The 25,149-nt window shown below is 41.6% G+C and overlaps 1 protein-coding gene across 2 annotated transcripts in view; it reads left to right on the forward strand.

Annotated features, from left to right (window-relative positions):
- The first annotated feature begins 1,352 nt into the window (after positions 1-1,352).
- The window catches only part of LOC140504073 (tumor necrosis factor receptor superfamily member 14-like), a 29,888-nt gene continuing 6,091 nt past the window's right edge, over positions 1,353-25,149 (forward strand). The window contains exons 1-5 of one of the 2 annotated variants that reach the window (XM_072608608.1): positions 1,353-1,473; positions 2,447-2,555; positions 4,913-5,038; positions 14,200-14,355; positions 23,399-23,489. In XM_072608608.1, the coding sequence (XP_072464709.1) occupies positions 1,384-1,473; positions 2,447-2,555; positions 4,913-5,038; positions 14,200-14,355; positions 23,399-23,489 (572 nt within the window). In that variant the 5' untranslated portion in view covers positions 1,353-1,383. Of the gene's footprint in view, positions 1,474-1,496; positions 1,995-2,446; positions 2,556-4,912; positions 5,039-14,199; positions 14,356-23,398; positions 23,490-25,149 lie in introns of those variants that run through there. The other variant, XM_072608609.1, reaches the window with a different exon arrangement.

The following is a 25,149-nucleotide window of genomic DNA, read 5'->3' on the forward strand; positions in this document are numbered from 1 at the left end:
TATGGGGATACATGAATATGTATGTGAATTTGTGTATATATACATGTGTGTATTGGTATAGACACACATATAGATGTGTGTGTGTGTGTGTGTGGTGTGTGTATCTAATGGAAGGGATTAGGAGGATTCTGAAGATCACTTGGCAGGATAAGGTACCAGACATTGAGGTCCTTGCTCGAACTAAACTGTAAAGCATTCAAACTGTGCTTCAGAGAGTGCAACTCTGATGGGTTGGATATGTTGTTTGAATGCAAAATGTATTCTTGCCAAAAAGACTATTTTATGGAGATCTCACACAGAGCAAACATTCACATGGTGATCGGAAGAGGTGATACGACACTCTCAAGAACTTTGGAATTGATTTTGTGACATGGGAGACGGTGGCACAGGACCACTCAGCATGATGTGCCCACATCAGAGATGGTGCTGTGCTCTGTGAATAAAGCAGAATTGAAACAGCTCAAAGGAAACGTAGGATGTGCAAATTTGGATTATCCACCCCAAATGTTCACATGGATTATCTGCCCAATCTGTGGTAGAGCATTTCAAGCTTGTATTGAAACTTGACCTTATCATCATAATGTCATTTTTGTCCTCTCCGAGAATGAAAGACAACAACCATATGTATGTACAATCACACACACATATATGTATATATATGTAGGTGTGTATATATCTATATCTATTTCTATGTGAAAGACAGTCCCTGCCTACAAGGAGCATGGTGTTCTTTGAAGTAGAAACCAAGAAAAATCACTGATGAACAGTGAAGAGTTACTGTCTTCAGAGTTTCCCTCTCGTTAGTCTCCTCTATTGCCCTTCTCCTCCCCCTCCTCCTGATCCCAGCCCTCATGCTGGATCTGGCAAGATCTTCTGGTCTTTGTACACATTCTCATTGTTGCTATTCAATCCTGTCTGACTCTTCATGATCCCATTTGTGGTTTTCTTACCAAAGACACCGAAGTGGTTTGCCATTTCCTTCTCCAGTTTATTTTATAGATGAGGAAACTGAGGCCAACAGGGTTAAGTGACTTGCCCATAGTCACATAGAATGTGAGTGTCTGAGGCTGAATTTGTATTCAGGTCTTTCTGATTCCAGGTCTGGCACTCTATCCACTGCACCACATCGCTGCCCTTATGCACATCCCGCCCCTGTCCCCCTAAGACTTTGGACATATTTTGAAGTTTCTGACAATCACCAGCTATTGTTTCCTTTACAAATTCATTCTTATCATGGGCACATTTGTGAGTTGGTCACACCCACGGCTGAGTCGGGCTGTTTACTTCTGAGAGCAGAATATCTCCGCCCACACTTTTGCGTAGTTTTTCTTTTCTCTTTAACTGTCTCGGAGGTCTTGGTCTAAGAACAAAACAGTATTTAATATGTTCTCTGGAGCTGGGGACTGCTGTCTGAGATCCGTGGTGATGATGAACACAGACTGTTTGATGATAGGAATTCAAGTCCAGTGGCAGGTGAACAGGGACAGCCTGTCCCCCATCCCCCTCCCTTCTATCCCCCACACCCTCCCAAAGAAGAGAGTGGAGGGATTGCTTCAGCCTCGACTCCAGAAGTCAGGGAGGAGGATTCAGAGGAAGATACCCAGCCAGCTGGAAAGCCTCTCCCCGTTTCCTCCCTAAGTCCCGCTCTAACTCTCTTCCCAGCTCCCCCCTCCTCATCCCTTCACCCAGCTTTTTCCTTCCTTCCCCTCTTCCTAAATTCCTTGACAGCCTGTGCCTCCTTCCCTCATTCCTTCCCACCCTACTCCCCTCCTACTCTCTCCATTCCTCTAGACTGGACACAAAAGGAATCCAAAGTACAGGTTCCTTCCTCTTGAATTCAGTGATGGGCCGAGGGGGAGAACACTAGAGGGTGGGAGGAGGAAATTAGAAACATCTAAGGAGAGTTAGATATTGTGTGATAGGAAGAGAATAGGAAGGGATCTCTGAGGCACTGGAGACCAACCCCTTCCTGCAGTTGCTTCTGCAAGTTGTTGGTAAGGCATTTTTCAGTTGTGTCCAGCTTTCCATGACCCCATTTGGAGTTTTTTTGGCAGAGGTCCTGGAGCGGTTTGCCATTTCCTTCTCCAGCTCATTTTACAGATGAGGAAACTGAGGTGAAGAGGGTAAATTGACTTGCCCAGGGACACATAGCTAATGTTTCAGCCAGATTTGAACTCAGGTCTTCCTCATTCCCAGCATGGTGATCTATCCACTGAACCACTTAGCATTTTACAGGTGAGGAAACTGAGGTCAAGAGCAGTACATCGTGCTGTCTCTCAACCCTCTCATTTTACAGATGGGGAAACTGAGGCCCCAAGAGGGTAAGTGCTAGCCCAAGGTCATCTAGATAGTGAGTGACAAGGTCAAAATTAGAATCCAATTTTCCTGACACCATGGATCACACTCACTCCTTCACCCTCCTTACATCCTCCTTTCCTTTCCCAAGATATTTAGCATATTTATGGCAACTCAGCTCATCCCCTTCAAGGAGGCGCTGGAGTGTATAGTGGGAGAGTATGAGGTGGATGGGCAGTGCTGCCCCACCTGCCATCCAGGTAAGTCAGAAAGTTTCTTCCTCCAGAACAGATCACTCTCTTCCTCTGGTAAATGTCTGCCTGTTTCAGGCTCTCTTCCTTTCTTCATATATCCGTTTGAATTCTAGAAACAGAGAATCTCAGAGCTTAGAGAAATAATGGAGGGTATCTCAGAGGTTAGAGGAGTCATGGCGGGTATCTCGCCCAATCTCTTCCCCAACATAGGAATCTCTTCTTGCATTGTCACTACCTAATAAGGCAGTATTCTTATTTTTGGACAGGATGAATTTATTCAACTAGCAGGATTTTATGGAGTGCCTCTTGCATGCAGAGTCTAGAGTTAAGCTGCAGTCTAAGGCTTTAAGGGGTTTAATGCAGGACTGTGTGGGCTGGAAGGAGGACAACTGGGTGGTCATTGAGATAAGAAAAGAAAAAGGGAGAAGTCCCCCAGGGCACACCTCTGATTTCCTCGGACTTCTCCATGGAATTCAAAGCCAGGTGGGACATAAGAACACTTATTCAGCAAATGCTGATACTGGACAGATTTGTCATGTTTGTCTAGATCCTCGTTTTCATTCAATTCTTCATGATTCCCTGTCCTTGGCCCTTAGACCCTGCATACCATTTGGATGTCTATGCATTAAGAGGTGCCCCTTATGTTTGGAATATCCTCCTTACCTCAGCCCCGTGGAACCCCTGAATGCCTTCAACAGAGATCTCAGACATCATCTCTCCAGAGGATCTTTTGTGATTCTCTCTCGTTTAAAAGAAATAGTATATATTTATTTTGAACACAATTTAAAACAATTTTTGAGTTCCAAATTCTCTCCCTCCCTCCCTCAGCTCCTCCTCCACCCATTGAAAAGGGACACAATATGATATCAATTACACATGTGAAGTCATACAGAAGATATTTATGTATTAGATATGTTGCAAAAAAAGCAAGAAAAAGAAAATGAAAAAATATACTTCATTTTGCACTAAGAATTCATCTGATTTTCTTTCTTTGTCTTTTCTCTCTCCTTCTCTCTCTCTGTCTCCTCTCCTCTCTCCCACCCCAAATCACTCTATATGTTTAGAATGAATTTGTATTTATTTATCTTTTTTCATACTGCATTCCCCTGCTTGAATGGAATCTCCTTGAGGGCAGACTCTGTGGTTTTTTATGCCCAAGTTCAAGCTGGTGCCTTAGAGATTTGTTGTACTTCAGGGTCTGACTCTTCTGGGGTTTCCCATCTGGGGTTTTCATGACAAAAAAAACTGGAGAGATTTGCCGTTTCCTTTTCCAAATCGTTTTAACAGATGAAGAAAGTGAGGCAAACAGGTTAAGTTTCTTGTCCAAGATCACTCACCTAATAAGCATCTGAGATCTGATTTACACTCAGGTCCTTCTGATTTCAGGCCTGGTGCTCTATCCACTGTGCACCTAGCTGCTCAGATTAAGCCTTGTAGAGTGCTTAATAAATTTGTGCTGTATTTTATTGTGTGCTGTGTCCTTAGGAATGTTATTCTGGATAAAGTCTAAAGAACACAAACATTGATTCTGTCTCTTGCACCTTCACCTTCACTCCTCATCAACCCATCTTACATTTTCCCTTATCTCATGCCAGTGACCACGGAAACCAGCCTAGATGGGGCCAAAGATTCCACACCTACCTTGGTCTAAATTTGCTTCATGTCAGAGTGGGATGGGATCTTAGGGACCAGCTTGACTCCTGGAGCTCCCTGTTACTACGTGTGTCACCTTACGCGAGTCATTTAATTTCCACATCTGTAAAACAAAGGTGTAGGACTAGGTGACTTCTGTCCTTTTGTTTACTGAAGTTATCCTCTTATTTCTGAATCCTATGTTCCAAGGTCCCTCCTAGCTCTGACATTCTAGGTTCTAAGGACTCTTCCTGTTCTGACATTAAGGGTCATCCCTGCTCTGATAGTCTATGTTATGAGATCCTTCTTACCTGTGACATTCTCTGTTCTACGAGCCTTCCCACCTCTAACATTCTGAGTTCTAAGACTGCCCTTCCAACTCTGAATCCTATTTTCTGAGATCTCTCCTATCTCTGACATTCTATGTTCTAGAGTTCTTTTTAATTCTGACATTCTAAGTGCTTGTCCTGAGGTCCCTTTCAGTTTTGACAGTCTGGGTTCTAAGGCTCTGAGGATAGGGGTACAGATGTGTACCATCCTAATTTTTATAGTAAGCCATAGTAAACCACCCTAAGTTTCATGGTGGCCTTGGTAGCTCCCTGGGTCTAGTCTCGGGTGCCATAGGGTGGTGTCAGGGTGATCCTGGGGGGAGAGTTGGGCTGGAGGGGTGTGGTTTCTGCAGGGAGGGGTCCTGTGCCTTGTTCTTGATGTTGGCTCTTTGATATCATTAGGTTACAGGGTTCATGAGACATGCAGTATAATGACAGGCACCATGTGTGTGCCATGTGATCCCGGGACCTACACAACACACCAGAGTGGCCTGAAGGAATGTCTCCAGTGTAAAGTCTGTGATCCTGGTAAGAAGCTCTTCAGGGGCCTTGGGGTCACCAAGAATTCTTGGTCTCACCCTGGGACGGGGGAGCTGCGGCCAGGGAAAGACATCAGTCTTGGAGCTCTCCAGACAAGATAGGGTGAGGGGAATTCAGCAAACCAGAGAGCAGAAGCTGGACCAGGTTAGAAGGAGAGGCAGTGAGAATCCTGTGCTGGTAGTTGGGCAGCCTGGGTTCCATTCCAGGCTCTTTGTTGTGTGACCTTGGATAAGTCATGTCCATTCTTTGGATCTCAGTTTGTCTGCCTATAACATGAGGACTTGGGCTAGTTCCTAAGGTCCTAGGACACAAGAAACATGATAGATTTATCACCCTCTCACGCAACAGTAGAACACAGACTATCCAAGCTAGAATGGACCTCAGAAAGGAGGACTTAAAATGTCAAGAATTCTGACGGGGCCTATCAGAAGATCTGGTCCTCAGGAACTTGTGAAAGAGGTTGTTAGTCCCTAGAGCCATGCCAGCTCCTTAAATGTGCCCATCTATATCTTCCTGACCCCTAGCCCATTGGAGTAAGATGACCTGTTGTTTCCTCTTGACTGCCCCAAACCTCTCCTTATAACCCTGTTGACCTGAAAACTTGGTTAAAGAAAAGGCAACAGGCTAAATGCATACATTTTATGATTTAATTAATTAATTAATCAATTCCCTATTAAAGAAAATGGTAACATAATGCATTATGCAGCCAGAAAGATGTTCTGGCTACCCAGTACAGAAATCTTCTGGCTTATATACATTTTGCTATGAGAAAGGAGTTCTCTTAGATAAACATATTGTAAAAAAAGTAGCATCAGTTGGGTTTTATGATCCCAAGCTACGGGCATCTTCTTTTCGTAGCACGTCTCTGTGATTTAAGATAAGGAAAAAGTTCCATCACCCAGATGACAGATATCCTGTCCTAAACAGGCCTTTGAAGTTGTGGCATCTTAACAGAGCTGACAAAGCTGAAGTTACAACTCAAGGTATCTGTGTTTTTCCTTATCACTAAGATGCCAGAAGAAGGGTCTGGGTAAGGAGGTCCCTTTTGTTTGCCTGACATCAAAAGGTGTCCTCTAAGTTAAACAAAGGGGACTATTAGGTCCAGGCTCTTCTTAATTCAAACTTTGGCCCTTATTAAAGTTCAAAATTATATTAAATATTATCAACCCCCAGCTAGGCTTGTCCTCCCCAGCCATGCTCTGGCATTTTCACAAAGCCCTCTTTCTGCTTCTTTCTGCCCTCAGTTGCCTGCCAAGGAGGAATTATGCTGAGCAATTCATTCACACTAGATTGTGGATGACTGTTAATGTTGCCCTTTTCTAGGGTATATAAAAAGTAGTTTCTTATTTACTTAAAGGCATGAATTTCTCAAGAGGAATTTTCACCCACAGTGATAGGAGGATGGTTTTCAAGAACAAAGGACATGCCCTCCCCATGATCCTACCCCACTTTATCCCTGAACTCCAGGTGCGTCAAGGCTGCATCAAACTGGAGAAGGGGGTGTGTCTCTCTGCTGGTGGGGGGATGGGGGAGAAGGAAGGCAGGTGAATGCTGGGTGGTAGAGCTGGCCTTGATGTCATCTCATCTACTTTGACTTCAGTATTCTGGAACTTAGACTTCTCTATTTGAATAGGCTGTTTTGCATAACTGGGAAATCTTCTTAAGCATGTCACATCTCTTATAATGTAAAGTACTGGGGACGCTTCTTGCTCCCTCATTTCCCCTTTTCTTCCCCGAGGGACTGAACACCTGTCCCCTCAGGGTTTATCTGCTCCATAGCCCCTATGGAAGGGATTACAAGATAACAGATCCGAGGTCATTTCATCCAGGACCCTCATTTTACTGAAGAAACTGACTCCAGAGAAGCTGTGATCTGTCCAAAGTCACAAGGCAGCAAAGAACAGTCAGGATTTGAGCTCAGGTCCTAAGATTGCAAATTAAGAACTTGCTTATAGCTTTTCATTTTTCCTTCCTCCAGTCTCACACACATTGCTTTTTAGAGTTTGAAGAGGTTTTCACACCCATTATTGACACCAGGTGATATACCTTGAGAGTCAACCTGGGTTCAAATCTCAGCTGTGCCATTTATTGTCTGTATGATGTTGGGCAAGCCAGTCAAGAAATATTCATTAAGTACCTAGTATGTGTCAAGCACTGGGCTAAGTGCCGGGGATCTAGAAAGACCCTTGAGAAGCTCATAATCCAATTGGGGAGACCCCATGAACCACCTCTGTACAGACATGATGGAGGTAGGACAAAGTGGAAACAATCTCAGAGGGAGGCGCCAGCATTAAGGGGAATCAGGAAAAGGTAACTAACTGTTCTGGGCCTGCATTTGCTTATCTTTACAGCGAGAGGGTTAGATGCAAAGACAAATCAGTTTCCTTCCAACTGTAAGTCAATGCTCTATTGGGGTTCTGTTAGGCAAGTGGTCCAGTGGACAGAGTATTGGATCTGGAGTCAGGAAGACCTGAATTCAAGTGCGGCCTCAGACACTTTTGACTTTGTGACCTTGGGCATCATTTACCCTCAGTCTGCCTCAGTTACCTCTACTGTGAGATGAGAACAATGACAGTGTCCACCTCTCAGGGTTGTTGTAGAGATCAAATGAGATAATATTTGTAAAGCATTCAGCACAGTGCCTGGCACATGGTGGGGAGGCACTAAATCAATGCTTTTTCCCTTCCATCTTCCCCTTTCTTCTTGCCACCTCTCACTGACTCTGTGTGTCCTTGAGAAAGTCCTTTTCCCAACTTGGTCCTCAGTGGCTATATCTGTTCAATGGGGGCAGGTAACAACCCTTGCCCTCCTCGAGGAGTTGTTAGACTGGGCTGAGATTGTGATCAATCCAGGGCTAAGGCCCAACCTGGTGGTTTGGCATAGCCAGGCAAACATGTAGGCTGTGAGCATCCAACTCAGAAATTTGAGTCTGTAGAGGTGGAGTGAGCCTCCCACTCACAGAAGGGTAAATGACTGACCCCCCCAATACCCTCAACCTGCATATCCCTGTAGCTAACCACAGCAATTTTTTCCTTCTTCAGCCCCATAATATTCAACTTATCGGCTCCCCCTTTCTTCCTAAACAGGTCCTCCTGACCCCCTTGTGTTGCCTCTGCAAGTTCTTAGGGGTTCATACTTTGGAGAGGAAATCAGACCCCTCCCAGGGGCCTCAGCTAGTTGGAGGTTGGGCTGGGGTTGGTGGTGGAGATATCAAGGACTGTCTTCAGTCTCAGCTACATCTCCCAGGAAGCCAACTGTCTCTGCAGGTATTTTCCTCTTGCCCAGGGCAGTTCATCAGGGAATAGGAGGGGCACAGCCTGCCTTAATATCCTTTATCATGACAGTGGAGGTACCAGGAACACTTTCTCTGCTTGCTCCCACCTTCCACTTCTGCTGGCTTTGTTAGACCAGACATAACATCTTCTCCAAACCTTGAGGATGGCTTGGGAAACCAGTCATTATTCCCACATCTAGGTTCAGAACTCAGCTCTGTGCAATTCAGGCAGATGACTGGGAGGTGTTTTTCTCAAACCCAACTCTACACCATGCCTTTCCTATCCTTAGTTCCCAGGACACTTAGGGTATAGGGTGTGTTCACGCAAGACTAGTACCTCTGGTGCAAGGGTTGCCAAGCCCTTTTCTGGGCTGCTTTCCACCTTGGCGTCTGCTTGTTCCACCTAACTCTCACCTGTAGCTCCAAGAAGCTGTAGCATGAGCAGTGGTCACACCCTGGTAAATCATTTTGGCAGACAGGCCAAACCAAGTTGAGAGTAACCAGGGGGGTCTCAAACCCATTGGTGACTTGGGGGGGGGTGTTTTCCCCAAGGATGTAAAGACTTCCCTTGGTAGAATGGGCATATAGGAACAATTTGTTCCAATGGCCATGAAAGTGGTTGAAGCGGGTGATGTGGAGTGCTTAGAACTTGGTTAGACCCCAAAGACCACCAATATCATCCACTACATCCTGAGCAATCACCAGTCATCTTGATTCTGTCCTACCACTGGACTGTGATGACAATGAAGGAGAACAAGGCTGACAACTTTGTTCAACTCTGCCTCACTTAAATCCAATTTATGCATGAATCAAAAGACATTAATAATATCAATCTCAAAGTCCTGTGGCAACATACAAGCAAAGAAGCAGCAGGTATGGATACACTGGGAGCCATAGTCACAATCCTGTACACAGGCAGCCCAGGCCATAGTGTCATTTTCTCACTGGAAGCAGCAATGGAGTCAGAAGTCCTCTGTTTGTCTAAGCAGCTTTTTAAGGATGGCACCACTCACCTCCTGGTGTGAGGAAGGGGCTAGAAAAGGTGTCTTAAAAATTGTGTGCTTCCCTAACCCGGACCTGATTACTGCAACAGGCAGGGAATACCACTCTGGTTGAAACACAAAAAAAATGTACAAAAATGTCTGCAAAGACAAGTTCATTCACCATTGGCATGTGGAATGTGCAAACACTTATAGACAACACAAAATCCAGTAGACTTGAAAAATGAACAGTTCTTGTTGAAAGAGAACTCAGCAAGTGTCACACCAAATAACAGACCTGAGTGAAATAAGGCTAGCAAATGAAGGCCAGATTACTGAAGTCAGAGCTGGATACATTTTCTTTTTCTGGAGTGGCCATAGTGAAGGGGAGCGCTACAAAGTTGGAATAGGTTTTGCAATCAAAATGAATCCAATCGGCAAGCTGGTATACCTGCCGAAAAGGGTGAACAGGTTCATGACAATGCGATTGTCACTCACAGGAAAACATTGTGTCACCGTCATTAGTGTCTATTCTCCCACCATGACTAACCCTGATAAGGTCAAAAAAAAATATTATGAAGACCTGGAGATCCTTATCATCAATGTGCCGAAAGAAGACAAGTTTATGATTCTGGGTGACTTTAATGCTAGAGTAGGCTGAAACTATTAGATTTGACAAAGAGTACTGGGGAGGAATGGAGTTGGAAACAGCATTTTGGCTGCAGATAAGGGCTGAAGAATGGTTGATATGATGTTTGTTGCCAGACAACTCCAGGAGAATGTCAGGAGCAGAACGGAAGTCTATACACAATATTTCTAGGTTGACAGAGGTCTTTGATACTGTCAGTCATGAGTGCTTATTGAAAATTATGTCAAAATTTGGTTGCCCAGAGAAGTTTATCATCATTGAACATCAGTTTCATGGTAGCATGCTTGTCTGGGTTCTGGTTAATGGACAATGTTCTCGTGCTTTCCTAGTCACCAGTGGAGTGAAACAAGACTGTGTCCTTGCTCTCTTAATTCTCAGCATGATGTTTTCAGATATGCTATTAAATGCTTTCAATGAGGATGAACATGGCATCAAGGTCAGGTATTGCACTGATGGTAAATTCTTCAACTTGAAAAGGCTGCAAGCCAAGACCAAAGTGGAGTGCTTGATTTTCTGTTTGCTGATGATTGTGCACTCAATGCAGCCTGTGATGTTGAGATGCAAGCAAGTATGAATCAGTTCTCTGCTTCTTGGGCTAACTGTGGTCTAACAATTAATGCCAAGAAAAGACAGGTGCTCCACTACACCATCCATATGTGGAACCATCAATTACAGGAAATGGAGAAGTTTGGGATGCTGTGGATAAGTTAACTTAACTTGGTAGTATACTTTCCAGGGATGTATACACTGATAATATACACATTACCAGAGCTATCTCAGTGTCTTGGAGGCTCTGAAAGAAAGTTTGGGAGAGCGGAGGTATTATACTGATTACCAAACTGAAGGGCTACAGAACCTTTGTGCTGACTGCAATGTTGTTCACCTGTGAAACCTGGACAGTATACCAGCACCATGCCAGGAAACTGAATCTCTTCCATTTGAGTTATGTTAGGAAGATTCTGAAGATTACCTGACAAGATAAGGTACCAGACAATGAGATATTTGCTCGAACTAAACTGCCAAGCATTCAAACTGCTTCAGAAAGCACAACTCTGATTGGCTGGCCACGTTGTTTAAACGAAAAATGTACCCTTACCTAAAAGACTATTTTACAGAGAACTCACACAAGGCAAATGATCACATGTAGGTCAGAAGAAGCAACATAAGGACAGTCTCAAGGTCTCTCTCAAAAACTTTGGAATTGATTGTGTGACATGGGAGATACTGGCATAGGATTGCCCAGCATGATGTGTTCACAACAGAGAAGTTGCTGGGCTCTATGAACAAAGTAGAATTGAAACAACTCAGAAGCAATGTAGGATGCACAAATTTAGAGTATCCACCCCAAATGTTCCCACTGACTATTTGTGCCTGAGCTGTGGTAGAGCATTCTGAGCTTGTGTTGGTCTGATCAGTCATAGTTGGACACACTGAAACATGACAAGCATAGTGATGCCATTTTAATCCTTTTTGAGAAAGAAGGACAACAACTAATCAACCAATCCAAGCACACACACTCAGCCAGGGATCTGTTGGGGGTGTAAGCTCAGTTTTCACATGGACAGTCTCTGGCAGGTAAAAGTGAGGACCTCTAAACCTCAGAGTTCTCAGGAGGCCCCCCGGGGAACAGCTGGGGTTGAGGCGTGAAACACAGGCTATCTCGTGCATTTCCACCTCTTCTCAGTGGGAAACTTGCTGGGGAGAGCATCCCACCCTTGAGATTGGTCCTTGGTCTGAGCACACCTGTTGTTAATTAGCTAGGGGCTGAGAGCACGCACAGTATTCACATGCAAATTATGTGGCGGGAGAGCTTAAGTAGGGACAGGAAAGCCTGAAGGCCCTCTTCTGGATGCGGGGCCCCCTCCAGGGGCTCTTCTTGCTGCAGGGCCCTTAGAGGGAAGAGGGTCCCTTCCCTCTTCCACTCCCATCCTCTTGCTGTATGATCCTTGCCCCTTGGGAGGAGGAGGATTCCTCTCTCCTGAGGAAGAACTCGCCCTGCATATGGATACGTAACTAAGACCCTGAATAAAGCCTAATCCTTGTTTGACTCTGGAAAGTCTCTTTTCTCAATACATTTATCTGGCTGATCACCGAAGACCTGGACGAAAGGTAAGAAGACTTGGGTAGCTCATTGGCCTCTAGGCTGAACAGGGATCCCTTGACTCTACTTCCTCAAGAAGGTTGGATTCATAGGATCATGGGATTTATAAACTGAGAGGACACTTGGAGTTTATCTTATCTTGATCTTTTTCTGCTTCTGTGGGCAAGTTACTTCCCTGGGCTTAAGTATCCTCAACTATAAAAGAAAGAGGTTGGACTCATTGGTACCCAAAGTTCTTTCTAGTCCTATAGCCTATGATCTAGTTCAACTGCTTCCTTCTGCAGAGGAAATTAAGGCCAAAGCATTCAGTGAACAAGCATTTATTAATGATCTACTGTATGCCAGGCACTAGACAACGTGCTGGGAAGGAAGGAAAGAAAGATGGAAGGAAAGAGGGAGGGAGGGAGGAAGAGGAGAGAAGGAAGGAAAGAAGAAATAGATGGAGGGAAGAAATAATCATTCATTAAGGGCCTACTATGTGCCTGTAGCAGCAAGGACCCTGACATACATAGGAGAACCTTCTGTACAGGTTCTTAGATATGCTTTTCTAAAAGGAAAGCAACTTTTGAGGAGTCAACAATCTACTTTAATCATACACCATTCACTTAGTTCAGGTCAAAAAGTTTAAACTCTGAACTTCAGAGAAAATACAAAGAAATAAAGACCAACAGACAGGGCTTCCAACTGTCTGACCATAAGCAATACATACATCACAGATCAACAGACAGATCCAACTTCCTGACCATTACATACATACATAGTTACTAGAGAGACGCACCAACATTTGGGTTTTCAAAGCCAGGGGTCTCCTTAGTGGTTGCCCAGAGTCTCATCTGACCAAAGAAACACTTCCATTGAGTAAGCCCCAAAGTAAAGCCTCACCTCAGAATATATATACATTTCTCAGAGCCAGAGGGGATCACAAACCTTGAGAAACAGTGCTTCATTGAAAATTAATAAAAGGTGTGGACCTTACAAAACAATTTGTTACTAAACAAATCTCTCCTAATCAAGCTTCCCTTAATGGACAGGTCCATTAATGGGTGGGGAAGATCTTTAACTCTCTTTAACATAATTAACATTACAGTGCCAGGCACTGTGCTAAGTGCCAGGGATATATAAAAAGGCAAGAGATATTATATCTTCACTAAGGAAATGTGACATATGAGGCTGTGCAGGTATAATATCTCCTTGAGGGGAGAAAATGGTTCTGTCTTTGTCCTTGTAGCCCATTCTCAACATAGTACTTTGTATTTTCTTTCTTCTTTTTAGAGAGTGATGGTGGGGGCATCAGGCCTGTGATTTTACTTGTCTAGGGAAGAATATTTCTTCCATCAAGGCACATGGGAACCTTGTCTGAATCTCATAGTCTTAGATCATCCTAGAGTGACTTGTCAAGCATCTCTCAGTCACACCAGATCTGGGACATCATCTGAGACCTCAGCTGGATGACTGCCTCAGGGTGCTCCCTCCCTGGACCTTTTCCGCTAGAGGCTAGATGACCATTGGTTTGGAGTAGTATAGAATGGATTCTTGTTTCTGCCTCTGGGATTGTGCTGCTGCCCTCCAGAATCTTCTAGCCTCAGTGGGGATAAAAGATGCAGTCAGCACTCATGGTCCTGTGGAAAGGGCTTTCATCCGAGGCCATGGATTTCTGCTCCCTAGTCATCCTGGACTCCTCACTCTCTTTTACCCTCCATATCTAATTTAGGGACTAGGCTTGTCAAATTCACCTTTCACAGCATCTCCTGATTATGTTCCTTCTGTCCTCTGACCCCACATTCTCCCTGCTGCAGACCCTCTTCAACTCACACATGAGTTATTCCAATAGATGCTCTGTCCTCACCCCCACCTCATGGCTTCCCTGGCTTCCTTCAAATAGTGGCTAAAATCTCCCTTCCTATAGGAAGCCAATCCCCTTTCCCATTAGGTTTTGTGTTTTTCCTTTTTATCATCTCATTTATCCTGTATGGATCTTGTTATTTTTATACATATGAGTTTTCATGCTGTCATTCCCATTAGACTTGAGAGCCTTGAAAGCAGGGTTTGTCTTTTGCTTTTCTTTGTAACAGAACATAGTAGGTCTTGAATAAATGTTGATTGACTGATGTAATGTCTCCTTCTTCTCTTTGTTCTTTCTTTCAGAACTTGGCTTGATGACCAGAAAGGAATGTTCATCTACATCCAGTACAGTGTGTGGCTGCTCTCCAGGCTATTTCTGTGTCAACGTGAACGATGATGACTGTGAGCTATGTGTGTCTCACAGAGTCTGCACCCCCGGCCAATATGTGAAATCTAGAGGTGAGCTTGCCCCACCTCCATCCACCCAGGGACCCAGAACTATTGTTTCTTCAGTCATCTGCCCTCAAAACCTAAGAAATCCTCAGCTGTCCTTCAGCTCTGGCTGTCTTCCTTGGGAAGATGGTTGGATTTGGTGTGAGAGGGCTTGGGTCCCAAACTCAGCTTTGCCATAACTATCCATATGATTCTGAGGTTATTTGACCTTTTTGGCCCTCAGTTTCTTCATCTGTATAAAGGGGGGGAGGTTTGAACTATAATGACCTCTGAGATGTCTTCCAGATGGAAATTTATGATTCCGTGGTAATAAAGTCTGGTTTCAGGTCCCCTGTATGATCTACATGTACTTTAGACAGCCTGGGACAAATCTAGAACTAGGCAGAGCTGGGAAAAGTCAACCAAGGCCTCCCCTCCCCCAGTGTCCTCCTCCTATGTGCTTTGGTGACACAAAGTGATTTAATCTTTGTTTTGTCTTTTTAAATGAAATATTTTTAATTGATGAAAAACCTATCTTCTCTCCTCACCTTTCCTCTCTGACTGGAAGAGAAAAAAACAAAAACCTTCATAGCAAATTTTATGTGTGGTTAAACAAAGCACATCCATGCACTGGCCCTTTCCAAAGAGAATATATGTCTCCATCAGCATCTTGAGTCCATCACTTCTCTATCAGGAGGCTGGTAGCATGTTGAAGCATGAGTCCTCTGGAATTGTAATTGATTATTTCATTCATCTGAGTTCTGGAGTCTTTCTTAGTTGTTTGTCTTTACAATGTTATTGTTGCTTCACTCTTCTTCTCACTTCCCTCTACATAAGTTCATATAAGTTTTCCCATGTTTCATTGAACTCATCCATTTTTCATGTCTTATGGTGTAATAGTAATCTCTTACAATACCTGATGGCATAATATGTTCAGCCAGTAGCAGTATCAGTGAGTCAAAAGGGATGCAGACCTTGATGACTTTTGAGATGTAGTTCCAAATTATTTTTCTAGATTTTTTCTAGAGCAATCCACAGCTCCACCAACAGTATATATTAACCATGTTCCTTTTTTTTGTTGGCTTTCTTAATCTGATGGGAATGAGGTGGAACCTTGAAGTTGCTTAAATTTGTATTTCTATAATTATTAGAGATTTAAGCCTTTATAAATATGACTATTGATAGCTTGGATTTCTTCCTTTGAAAATTGCTTATTTCTATCCTTTGACCATTTATACTTTGTAAAATGGCTCTTATTTCTACACATTTGAATTAGCGCTGTATATATCTTGGGAATGAGACTTTTATCAGAGAAATTTGCTGCAATGGTTTCCCACCCTCTCTTCCCCAGTTACCTGCTTCCCTTCTAATTTTAGCTGCATTGGTTTTGTTTGCACAAAATCTTTTAAATTTTATATAATTGTAATTGTCCATTTTATCTTCTGTGATCATCCCTTTCTCTTTTTTGGTCATAAATTCATCCCCTATCCACAGATACAATTACTAATTTCTTCATCGCTCCTCTCCTTGGTTTATGATGTGTCCCTGGGTTTTTGAAGATGATCTCCAAAGAGTTGAAATTCTGGCAAATACTACTGAGTCGGAGGTATAATTAATATTGTTTCAAATAACTAAAATAATGATAAGTAAACAAGCATTTATTTAGGCCCTACTATGTGCCAAACACTGCACTAAGTACTTTACCAATATTATTGCATTTAATCCTTACAACGGCCCTAGGAGATAGATTTTATCCTTATCCCCTTTTGTATTACCCAGAGAAATATTGTATGCCAGTCCATGATGACATGTTTGCTTGAGTTCTGTATAATGAACAATGCTCTTGTGCTTTCCCTGTCACCAATGGAGTGAATGAAGGGAGGCTGTGTGCTTGCTCCCAAACTTTTTAGCATGATGTTTTCAGCCATGTTGTCAGAAAATTTCAACAAGGATGAAAATGGCATCAATACCAGTTACTGCACTGATGGTAGATTATTTAACTAGAAAAGGCAACAAGCTCAGACCAAAGTGGAGGTAGTATTGATGCCTGCTTTTCTGTTTGCTGATGACTCTGCACTCAGTACAACCCTGAAGCTGAGGTGCAACAAAGTCTGAGTTGATTTTCTGCTGCTTTTGCTGATTTTGGCCTAACAACTAACACTAAGAAAACAGATTCTCCACCAGCTACCACCACACCATCCATATGTGGAACCATCAGTTACAGTAAATGGAGAAGTTTTGGATGCTGCAGATAGTTTCACTTATCCTAGAAGTATACTTTCTGAGGATGTACACATTGGTATCGAGTTTAACTACTGCATTGCCAGAGCCAGTTCAGTGTTTGGGAAGCTCTGAAGGAAAGCGTAGGAGAGAAAGGTATTTGATTGACTACCAAACTGAAGATCTACAGAGCCATTGTGCTGACATCAATTGTGTATGCTTGTGAAACCTGGAAAGTATACCAGCATCATGCCAAGAAACTGAATCTCTTCCATTTGAATTATGTTAAGATTCTGAAGATCACCTGGGAAGATATCAAACACTGAGGTCCTTTCTTGAGCTAAACTTCCAACCATTCAAGCTCTGTTACAGAGAATCCAACTCTCCAATGGACTGGCCATGTTGTTCAAATGTCAAACATAAGTTTGCCTGAGAGACTATTTTGCAGAGAACTCACACAAGGCAAGTGTTCACATTGATGTCGGAAGAAGCGATAGAAGGAAGCCCTCAAGGTCTCTCTGAAGAACACTGGAATTGATGGTGTGACATGGGAGACACTAGCAAAGGACCTTTCAGCCTGGTTTACCTGCATAAAAGCACTGAACTCCATGAATTAAGCAGGATTCTAGTAGCTCAAAAGAAAGATGAGATCAGCAAATTTAGAGACATCTCCACACCAAAGGACCGTGGTAGAGTCTTCAGAGCTCCTATTGGTCCAATCAGCCACAGTCAGAAACATTATATCTTTACTCCAACAGAGTAATGTCATTTTGGTCCTCTTCAAGAACAAAGGATAACAATGAACGGACCACACTTCATCCTGAATCTCCAGTTTCTTTGTAGAAGTGAGGGCTGTGGGGATGGAGCACTACACATAACGTTTCACTTTTTTTTGATAGGTTGATTAGTTTGATGAGCTATTTTCTCCTTTTTAAAAGCCTCTACATTATAAGAGATGGCTCTCTGGGTAAAATAAGGCCATAAACAGTATGCTAGAGTCAGTGTGAAGTGCTCTTCTAAGAGCTGGTTGTTAAATTTTCTTTTCTTTTTTTATTATTAATTTATTTGTTTTCAGTTTTCTACAATCACTTCCATAAATCTTAGATTCTTCCCCTCCCTCTCTCTCTTTTCCCCCTCCTTCCTCCCTCCTTCCCCAAGACAGCGTGCAATCTTATATAGGTTCTACACATACATTCTTATTAAATACATTTTTACCCCAGCCATGTTGCATAGAAGAACTAAGATGAATGGGAGAAACCATGAAAACAAAATAAAACAAAACAAAGCATAACACAAGAGAAAATGGTCTGCTTCATTCTGCAATATAATTCCATAGTTCTTTCTCTGGATGTGGAAGGCATTTTGCCTTAAAAGACCATTGGGAATTTTTTTAGGTCCTTGCATTACAATGAAGTTCTAAGTCTACCAGAAAAATTCCTTGCACGCCGTGGTTGTTACTGTGTACAAAGTTCTCCTGGTTCTGCTCCTTTCACTCAGCATCAGTTCATATAAGTCCTTCCAGAGCTCTCTGAAGTCTTCCTGTTCATAATTTCTTATAGCAAAATAGTATTCCATTACATTACCACAACTTGTTCAGCCACTCCCCAATTGATGAGCATCTTCTTAACTTCCAGTTCTTGGCCACTACAAAGAGAGCTGCTATAAATATTTTTGTCTACATGAGACCCTTTCACCTATTTTTTGATCTTTTTGGGATACAGTGCTAGAAGTGATACTGCTGGGTCAAAGGGTGTGCACATTTTTGTAACCCTTTGACCATAGTTCCGAATTGCCCTCCAGAATGGTTGGATTAGCTTACAGCTCCACCAACAATGAATTAGTCTTCTAACTCTCCCATATCATCTTCAACATTTATCATCTTCCTATTTTGTGATGTTAGCCAGTCTGATAGGTGTGATGTGGTATCTCTGAGTTGTTTTGATTTGCATCTCTCTAATAGTGATTTAGAGCATCTTTTCATATGACTATAGATAGCTTTAATTTCTTCCTCTGAAAACTGCCTATTCACATCCTTTGACCATTTATCAATTGAGGAATGACTTGTATTCTTATACATTTGACTCAGTTCTCTATATATTTTAGAAATGATGCCTTTATCATTTCTAGTTGCAAAAATTCTTTCCCAGTTTTCTGCTTCCCTCCTAATCTTGATTGCATTGGGTTTGTTTGTGCAAAAACTTTTCAATTTAATGTAATTAAAATTATCTATTTTACACCTCATAGTTTTCTCTATCTCTTGTTTAGTCAAAAATTTCTCCATTTTTCATAAATCTGACAAATACACTATTCTTTGCTCTCCTAATTTGTTTATAGTATCAGTCTTTAAACCTACAGCATGTATCCATTTGGACTTTATTCTTGTGTATGGTGTCAGGCATTGGTCTATGCCCAGTTTCCACCACACTATTATTCAATTTTCCCACTAATTTTTGTTGAACAGTGAGTTCTTATCTCAGAAGCTAGGGTGCTTGGGTTTATCAAACAGTAGATTGCTATATTCATTAACTACTGTGTCTTGAGTACCTAATCTATTCCATTGGTCTAGCTCTCTATTTCTTAGCCAGTACCAAGTGATTTTGATGATTGCTACTTTATAATACAATTTGAAATCTTGTAGGGCTAGGCTACCTTCCCTACCATTTCTTTTCATTAATTTCCTTGATATTCTGAACATTTTTGTTCTTCCAGATGAATTTTGATATTATCTTTTCTAGCTCTAGAAAATAATTATCTGGTAGCTTGATTGGTATGGCACCAAATAAGTAAATTAATATAGATAGAATTGTCATTTTTATTGTATTAGCTCAGCCTACCAATGAGCAATTGATTTTTTCCACTTTCTTAGATCTGACTTTATTTGTGTGAAAAGAGTTTTGTAGTTGTGTTCATATAGTCCCTGGGTTTGTTTTGGCAGGTAGACTCACAGATATTTTATAGTATTTACCATAGTTTTAAATGAGATTTCTATTTCTAGCTCTTGCTGTTGGACTTTGTTAGTAATATATAGAAATACCGATGATTTATCTAGATTTAGTTTGTAACCTGAAACTTTACCAAAGTTGTTTAGTATTTCAAGTAGTTTTTTACTTGATTCTCAGGGATTTTTTAAGTATATCATTATATCATCTGCAAAGAGTGATAGCTTAGTTTCTTGCCTATTCTAATTCCTTCAGTTTCTTTTTCTTCTCTTATTGCTAAAGCTAGCATTTCTAGTACCATGTTGAATAACTGTAGTGATGATGGACATCTTTGTTTTACCTGTGATCTGATTGGAAATGAGTCTAGCTTATCACCATTATATATAATATTTGCAGATGGTTTTAAATAGATGCTGCTTATTATTTTATGAAAGGCTCCATTTATTCCTATGCTCTCCATTGTTCTCAATAGGAATGGGTGTTGTATTTTGTGAAAAGCTTTTTCTGCATCTATTGAGATAATTCTATGGTTTCTGTTAGTTTTCTTGTTGATATGATCAATAATGCTGATAGTTTTCCTAATATTGAACTAGTTCTTCATTCCTGATCATAACGTATTATTCTTGTGATAAGTTACTGTATTCTTTTTGCTAATATCTTATTTAAAATTTTTTGCATTTATATTCATTAGACAAATTGGTGTACAATATTCTTTCTCTGCTTTGGCTGTTCCTGATTTAGGCGTCAGAACCATATTCATATCATAAAAAGAATTTGGTGGGACTCCTTCACTAATTTTCCCAAATAGTCTATATAGTATTGGAATTACTGTTCTTTAAGTGTTTGATAGAATTCACTTGTAAATCCATCTGGCCCTGAAGATTTTTCCTAGGGAGTTCATTGATGTCTTGTTAAATTTCTTTTTCTGAGATGGGGTTACTTAAGTATTCAATTTTCTTTTTTGTTCATTTGGGTAATTTATATTTTTAAAAATATTCATCCATCTCATTTATATTGTCAAGTTTTTGGGCATACAGTTGGGCAAAGTATTTTGTAATTATTGCTTTAATTTCCTCCTTATTGGAGGTGAGTACACCCTTTTCATTTTTAATATTGGTGATTTGGTTTCTTTCTTTCTTTAAAAAAAATCAGATTGACCAAAGGTTTATAAATTTTATTGTTTTTTTTCATAAAACCCACTCTTAGTTTTATTTATTTGTTCAATAGTATTTTTAATTTTGATTTTATTAATCTCTCCTTTGGTTTTCAGTATTTCTAATTTGGTTTTTATTGGGGGATTTTCTGTTTGTTCTTTTTCTAGCTTTTTCAGCTACATGCCTAATTCATTGATCTCCTCTTTCTCTATTTTATTCATGTAGGCATTCAATGATATGAAACTTTCCCAAAGAACTGCTTGTGCAGCATCCCATAAGTTTTGTCAGGTTGTCTTATTATTGTCATTCTTTTGAATGAAGTTGTTGATTGTCTCTATGATTGTTTTTTAACCCACTCATTCATTAGGATTAGATTATTTTGTTTCTAATTAATTTTTTATCTATCTTTCCATATCCTTTTATTACATATAATTTTTATTGCATTATGATCTGAAAGGATGCATTGACTATCTCTGCCTTTCTGCACTGGATTGTGATGTTTTTATGCCCTAGTACATGTATATGTGCCATGTACCACTGAGAGAAAGGCATATTCCTTTCTATCCTCATTCAATTTTCTCCAGAGGTCTATCATATCTACCTTAGCCAGAGTTTTGTTCACCTCTTTAACTTCTTTCTTGTTTATTTTGAGGTTAGATTTATCAAGTTCAGAGAGGGGAAGGTTGAGGTCCCCACTAGTATAGTTTTGCTGTCTATTTCTTCCTGTAGCTCCCTTGACTTCTCTAAGAATTTGGATGCTAAACCACTTGGAGCATATATATTTAGTAACAATATTGCTTCTTTGTCGATGGTGCCTTTTAGCACAATGTAGTTTCCTTCTTTATTTCTTTTGATTAGTTCTGCTTCTGCTTTTGCTTTGTCTGAGATTAAGATTGCCACTCTTGCTTTTTTTTTTTACATCATCTGAAGCATAGTACATTCTGCTCCAACCTTTTACCCTCACCCTGTGTGTATCCCTCCATTTCAAATGTGTTTCTTGCAAACAACATATTGTTGGATTATGGTTTTTAATTCATTCTGTTATATCTGTTTTATGGGAGAGTTCATCCCATTCATGCTCTTTGGACTTGATACCAGTTCATATTCTCTTCTGAAGTTTCAGATGAGAGTACAGTCTCAATACTGACCTTTTTGGTATTAGTGTTTTGGTCCTTGTCCTCATAGAAAGATTCTATGGTCTTTTCTTTTCTGGTTTGCTTCTTGCTTATGATGATCATCCTTTTCCTGGCTTTTAAATTGGATCTCTGCTTCTGGGGCACAGGAGGCTCTGTCCCAAGGTTCTTGTGCTTAGAACTTGAGGTTTTGTGTATTGTGGCCTGTGGTTCTTTCAGCTAGAAGCTAAAACGCTGCAGCTTACCTGGTCCTGAGCTGGATGGTGTGTCAAAGCAGAGGTCGGATGAAGTCTTTCTGAGTTTCCCCAGAGTTACTCTGGAGCTTGTTGTGTTAAATTTGGGGGAGGTGTGGTCTGGCCACAGGAGGTCTACTCTACTCAGCTACAGCATACACAAACTCAGAAGTTGGTGAATCCCATCTGCACTAATGTCTTCCCGATTCCCTGGCCATGCTGAGGTACTCCTGGGGTCCTGGTGTTGGTGATTATGCACTTCACCCCCTTGGGACTCAGGATCTCTTCCAGGTTTGCTGAGGTGGGGCTGTCTGGGACAACTCCAGTCCTACACTGGTCCCTTTCAGTCACTGTACCCCCACTTTGTGATTTTTCTAGCTTCATGGGCTAAGAAGCTGTTTACTCCTTTGGCTGATCCCACTGTTCCAGGATTTTTCCTGGGGAAATATTCTGTGGGTTTTTCAAGATCAACAAGGGGAGGGTATGAGCACTTACTGATCACTCTGCTATCTTGGCTTCTGGAAGTTCAAGTAGGTGACTTACAGACATTCAATCTGCAGCCTGATAGTCTCAGGAGTGCTTGTTGCTGTTACCTGGGGTTCTGTGTTTCTCTCTCACTTAGTTCCACTGGACTCCCCTCCTGGACTGATATGTTTGAGAATCCGCAGTGCTGCTGCTGCTCCAGATCCCCCAGGGTTTCCTGCTTAGCTTTGCTCCATGCTGGTACAGCCTGTGTTCTGTGCACTCCCCCAGCCCTATGCAACAGGTCCTTCCTGTTGACCTTCCAGGTTGTCCTGGGTTGGAAATCTGCCACACTCTGTCTCCTATTATATTCTGCCACTCTAAAATTTGTTCACATTCTCTCTTTAGAAGTATTTGAAAGAGTTTGTCTTAGAGCTTAGGTGAGCACTTGTTCTCACCCTGGCATCTTGGCTCTGCCCCTGGTTGTTAAATTTTCAATGTGAGCACTGGCACTTCAGAAATGGGAAAGCAGTATAAATCAGGGCTTAATTTATTGCTTTCTTAGTTGGTTAGATTTAAGACAGTGATTGAGAAAAGATGTTAATAATAACATTATTATAGTTAAACTTAAAAAACTTAAAAACATGCCATGTTCCTTCTTTCTCCTCCAGAGAATTGATTGTTAACCCAAAAGGAAAGGAAACACTGGGTAATGTAGGTGATGAAAAAACGAAATACATTAAAAATATTCATTTCTTGCCACAGGCCTGGGGATTATTCCATAGAGTTGTTTCCAAAACTATTTGCTCTGACAAGAACTTCCAAGGATGGGATCAGCCAATCCAGAGACACTGTCATAGCAGCCTTGTTTTGCTCTGATTCTATTGCTATGCACAGAACTAAATCTCCCATGTCTCTTTCTCTTTTAGGCACAGAGAGAAACAACACTATCTGTGAAGAGTGCCCGGCAGGGACATTTTCCCCCAATTGGACCTTTGACCGGTGTTTGCCATGGACCAAGTAGGTATCATGCTCTCTTGGACTTGGTGGTTCATTTTGTTTGTTTGTTCACTTATAATGCTTTAAAAAAAAATGCTGACCTTAACAAACACCAGATAAAACAAGTGTTTCCATATACAAAGCAGAACAGAAAAAAATGTCCAGAGGGGTTCAGGTAAATGGACTTCTGAAAAATAAATATACACAGAGCACACTTTTCAGTTTGTTCTGCATCATCAACACTTTCTTAGGCATTTTCTTAAGTCTAGACCCTCAAGAAAATAACATAACAAGCCCTACTTTGTGGTACTTGTCAATTTCTGAGGCATGAGTGCCCACCCAGAAAATTTTATAATTGGCTTATGGATTGAGCTAATTCCAGCCACCTCTGAATGTACAGCAAACTCTGAATCTCTGTTCAATGCAGTGCACATTTCCTTTTAGTCATAAAAGAAATTCAACATGTAGCTTTCAAAGCTCCTCTGCTTGTCTGCACTTTCTTCTGATCTTCCTTCTGTTGGATAGCTCCCATTGATAAATTTTACCCCTTAAACTGAACTAAAATCTGCCTTTCTGTTTCTTCTCTCTATCACTCCAGGTTCTGCCCTCTGGGGCCAAACTGAGTGATTTTTCTTTTCTTCTCCTTAACATCCCTTTCAGTACTTGAGACAACCTTTGGACCTCTCCAAGCCATCCTCCAACATTTCCTCACAGGTATGGTTTGGAGCCCTGGTTGCACAGTACCATGCGCAGGGCTTTGGAATCAAGAGACTCCAGGTTCAGAACTGTCCTTGGGCCAGTGAGATAATATTTAAATGTACTGGCCCAGGGGAGATGCTACACAAATGATAGTGGCTATTATCTGTCACCTGAACTCTCTCTGCCCTCTTTTCTTCATCCATAAATGAGGCGCCCCCTGAAGTCCCTTCCAGCCCAGAATCTGTGAGCCTATAATGTCCTCTTGTGGAGGCTCTTCACCTAACTGAGGAGCTTCCTACAATGGGATCCTGAACACAACTCTCCAGATCTGGGTTGAGCAGGACAGTGTCCATGGGACAGGTTTTACAGTAGTTCCTTTATTCTAAACCAGCCTGTGTAGTCTAAGGTTGAACCATCATGACTGGTTGTCCAATTGTGCTGAAGTTCACAGAGTGCTCAGGGTGCTCACATTCGAGGACCTTTTCCTGGAATATTACCTAGTTCCATCTCCTTCTCAGGATGGTGGCATGGTAGAATGGAAAGGAGGTTCTGGAGCCAACGGACCTGGGTACGGATCCTGCCTCCGATGTTTGCTTCCTTTGTGACCACGGATAAATCACTTTGATTCTTTGGACATCAGTTTCCTCATCTTTATAATTAGATGATTGGAGTGGGTGACTTCTGATGTCCCTTTCAGGAATAATAATGATGATAAACAGGCAGCTGAGTGGCAGAGTGAATAGAGTTCTGGGCATGAAGTCAAGAAGACTCATCTTCCTGAGTTTAAATCTGACCTCAGACATTTGCTAACTGTGTGACCCTGGGCAAATCACTTCACACTGTTTACCTCAGTTTCTTCATCTGTAAAATGAACTGGAGAAGGACATACAGAACTGCAGTATCTTTGCAAAGAAAACCCCAAATGAGGTCACAAAGATTTTAGACATGACTGAAATGACTAAATAACAACACTGACAATTAT

This window comes from Notamacropus eugenii, chromosome 5 (assembly GCF_028372415.1).
Source record: "Notamacropus eugenii isolate mMacEug1 chromosome 5, mMacEug1.pri_v2, whole genome shotgun sequence".
Taxonomy (NCBI): Eukaryota; Metazoa; Chordata; class Mammalia; order Diprotodontia; family Macropodidae; genus Notamacropus; species Notamacropus eugenii.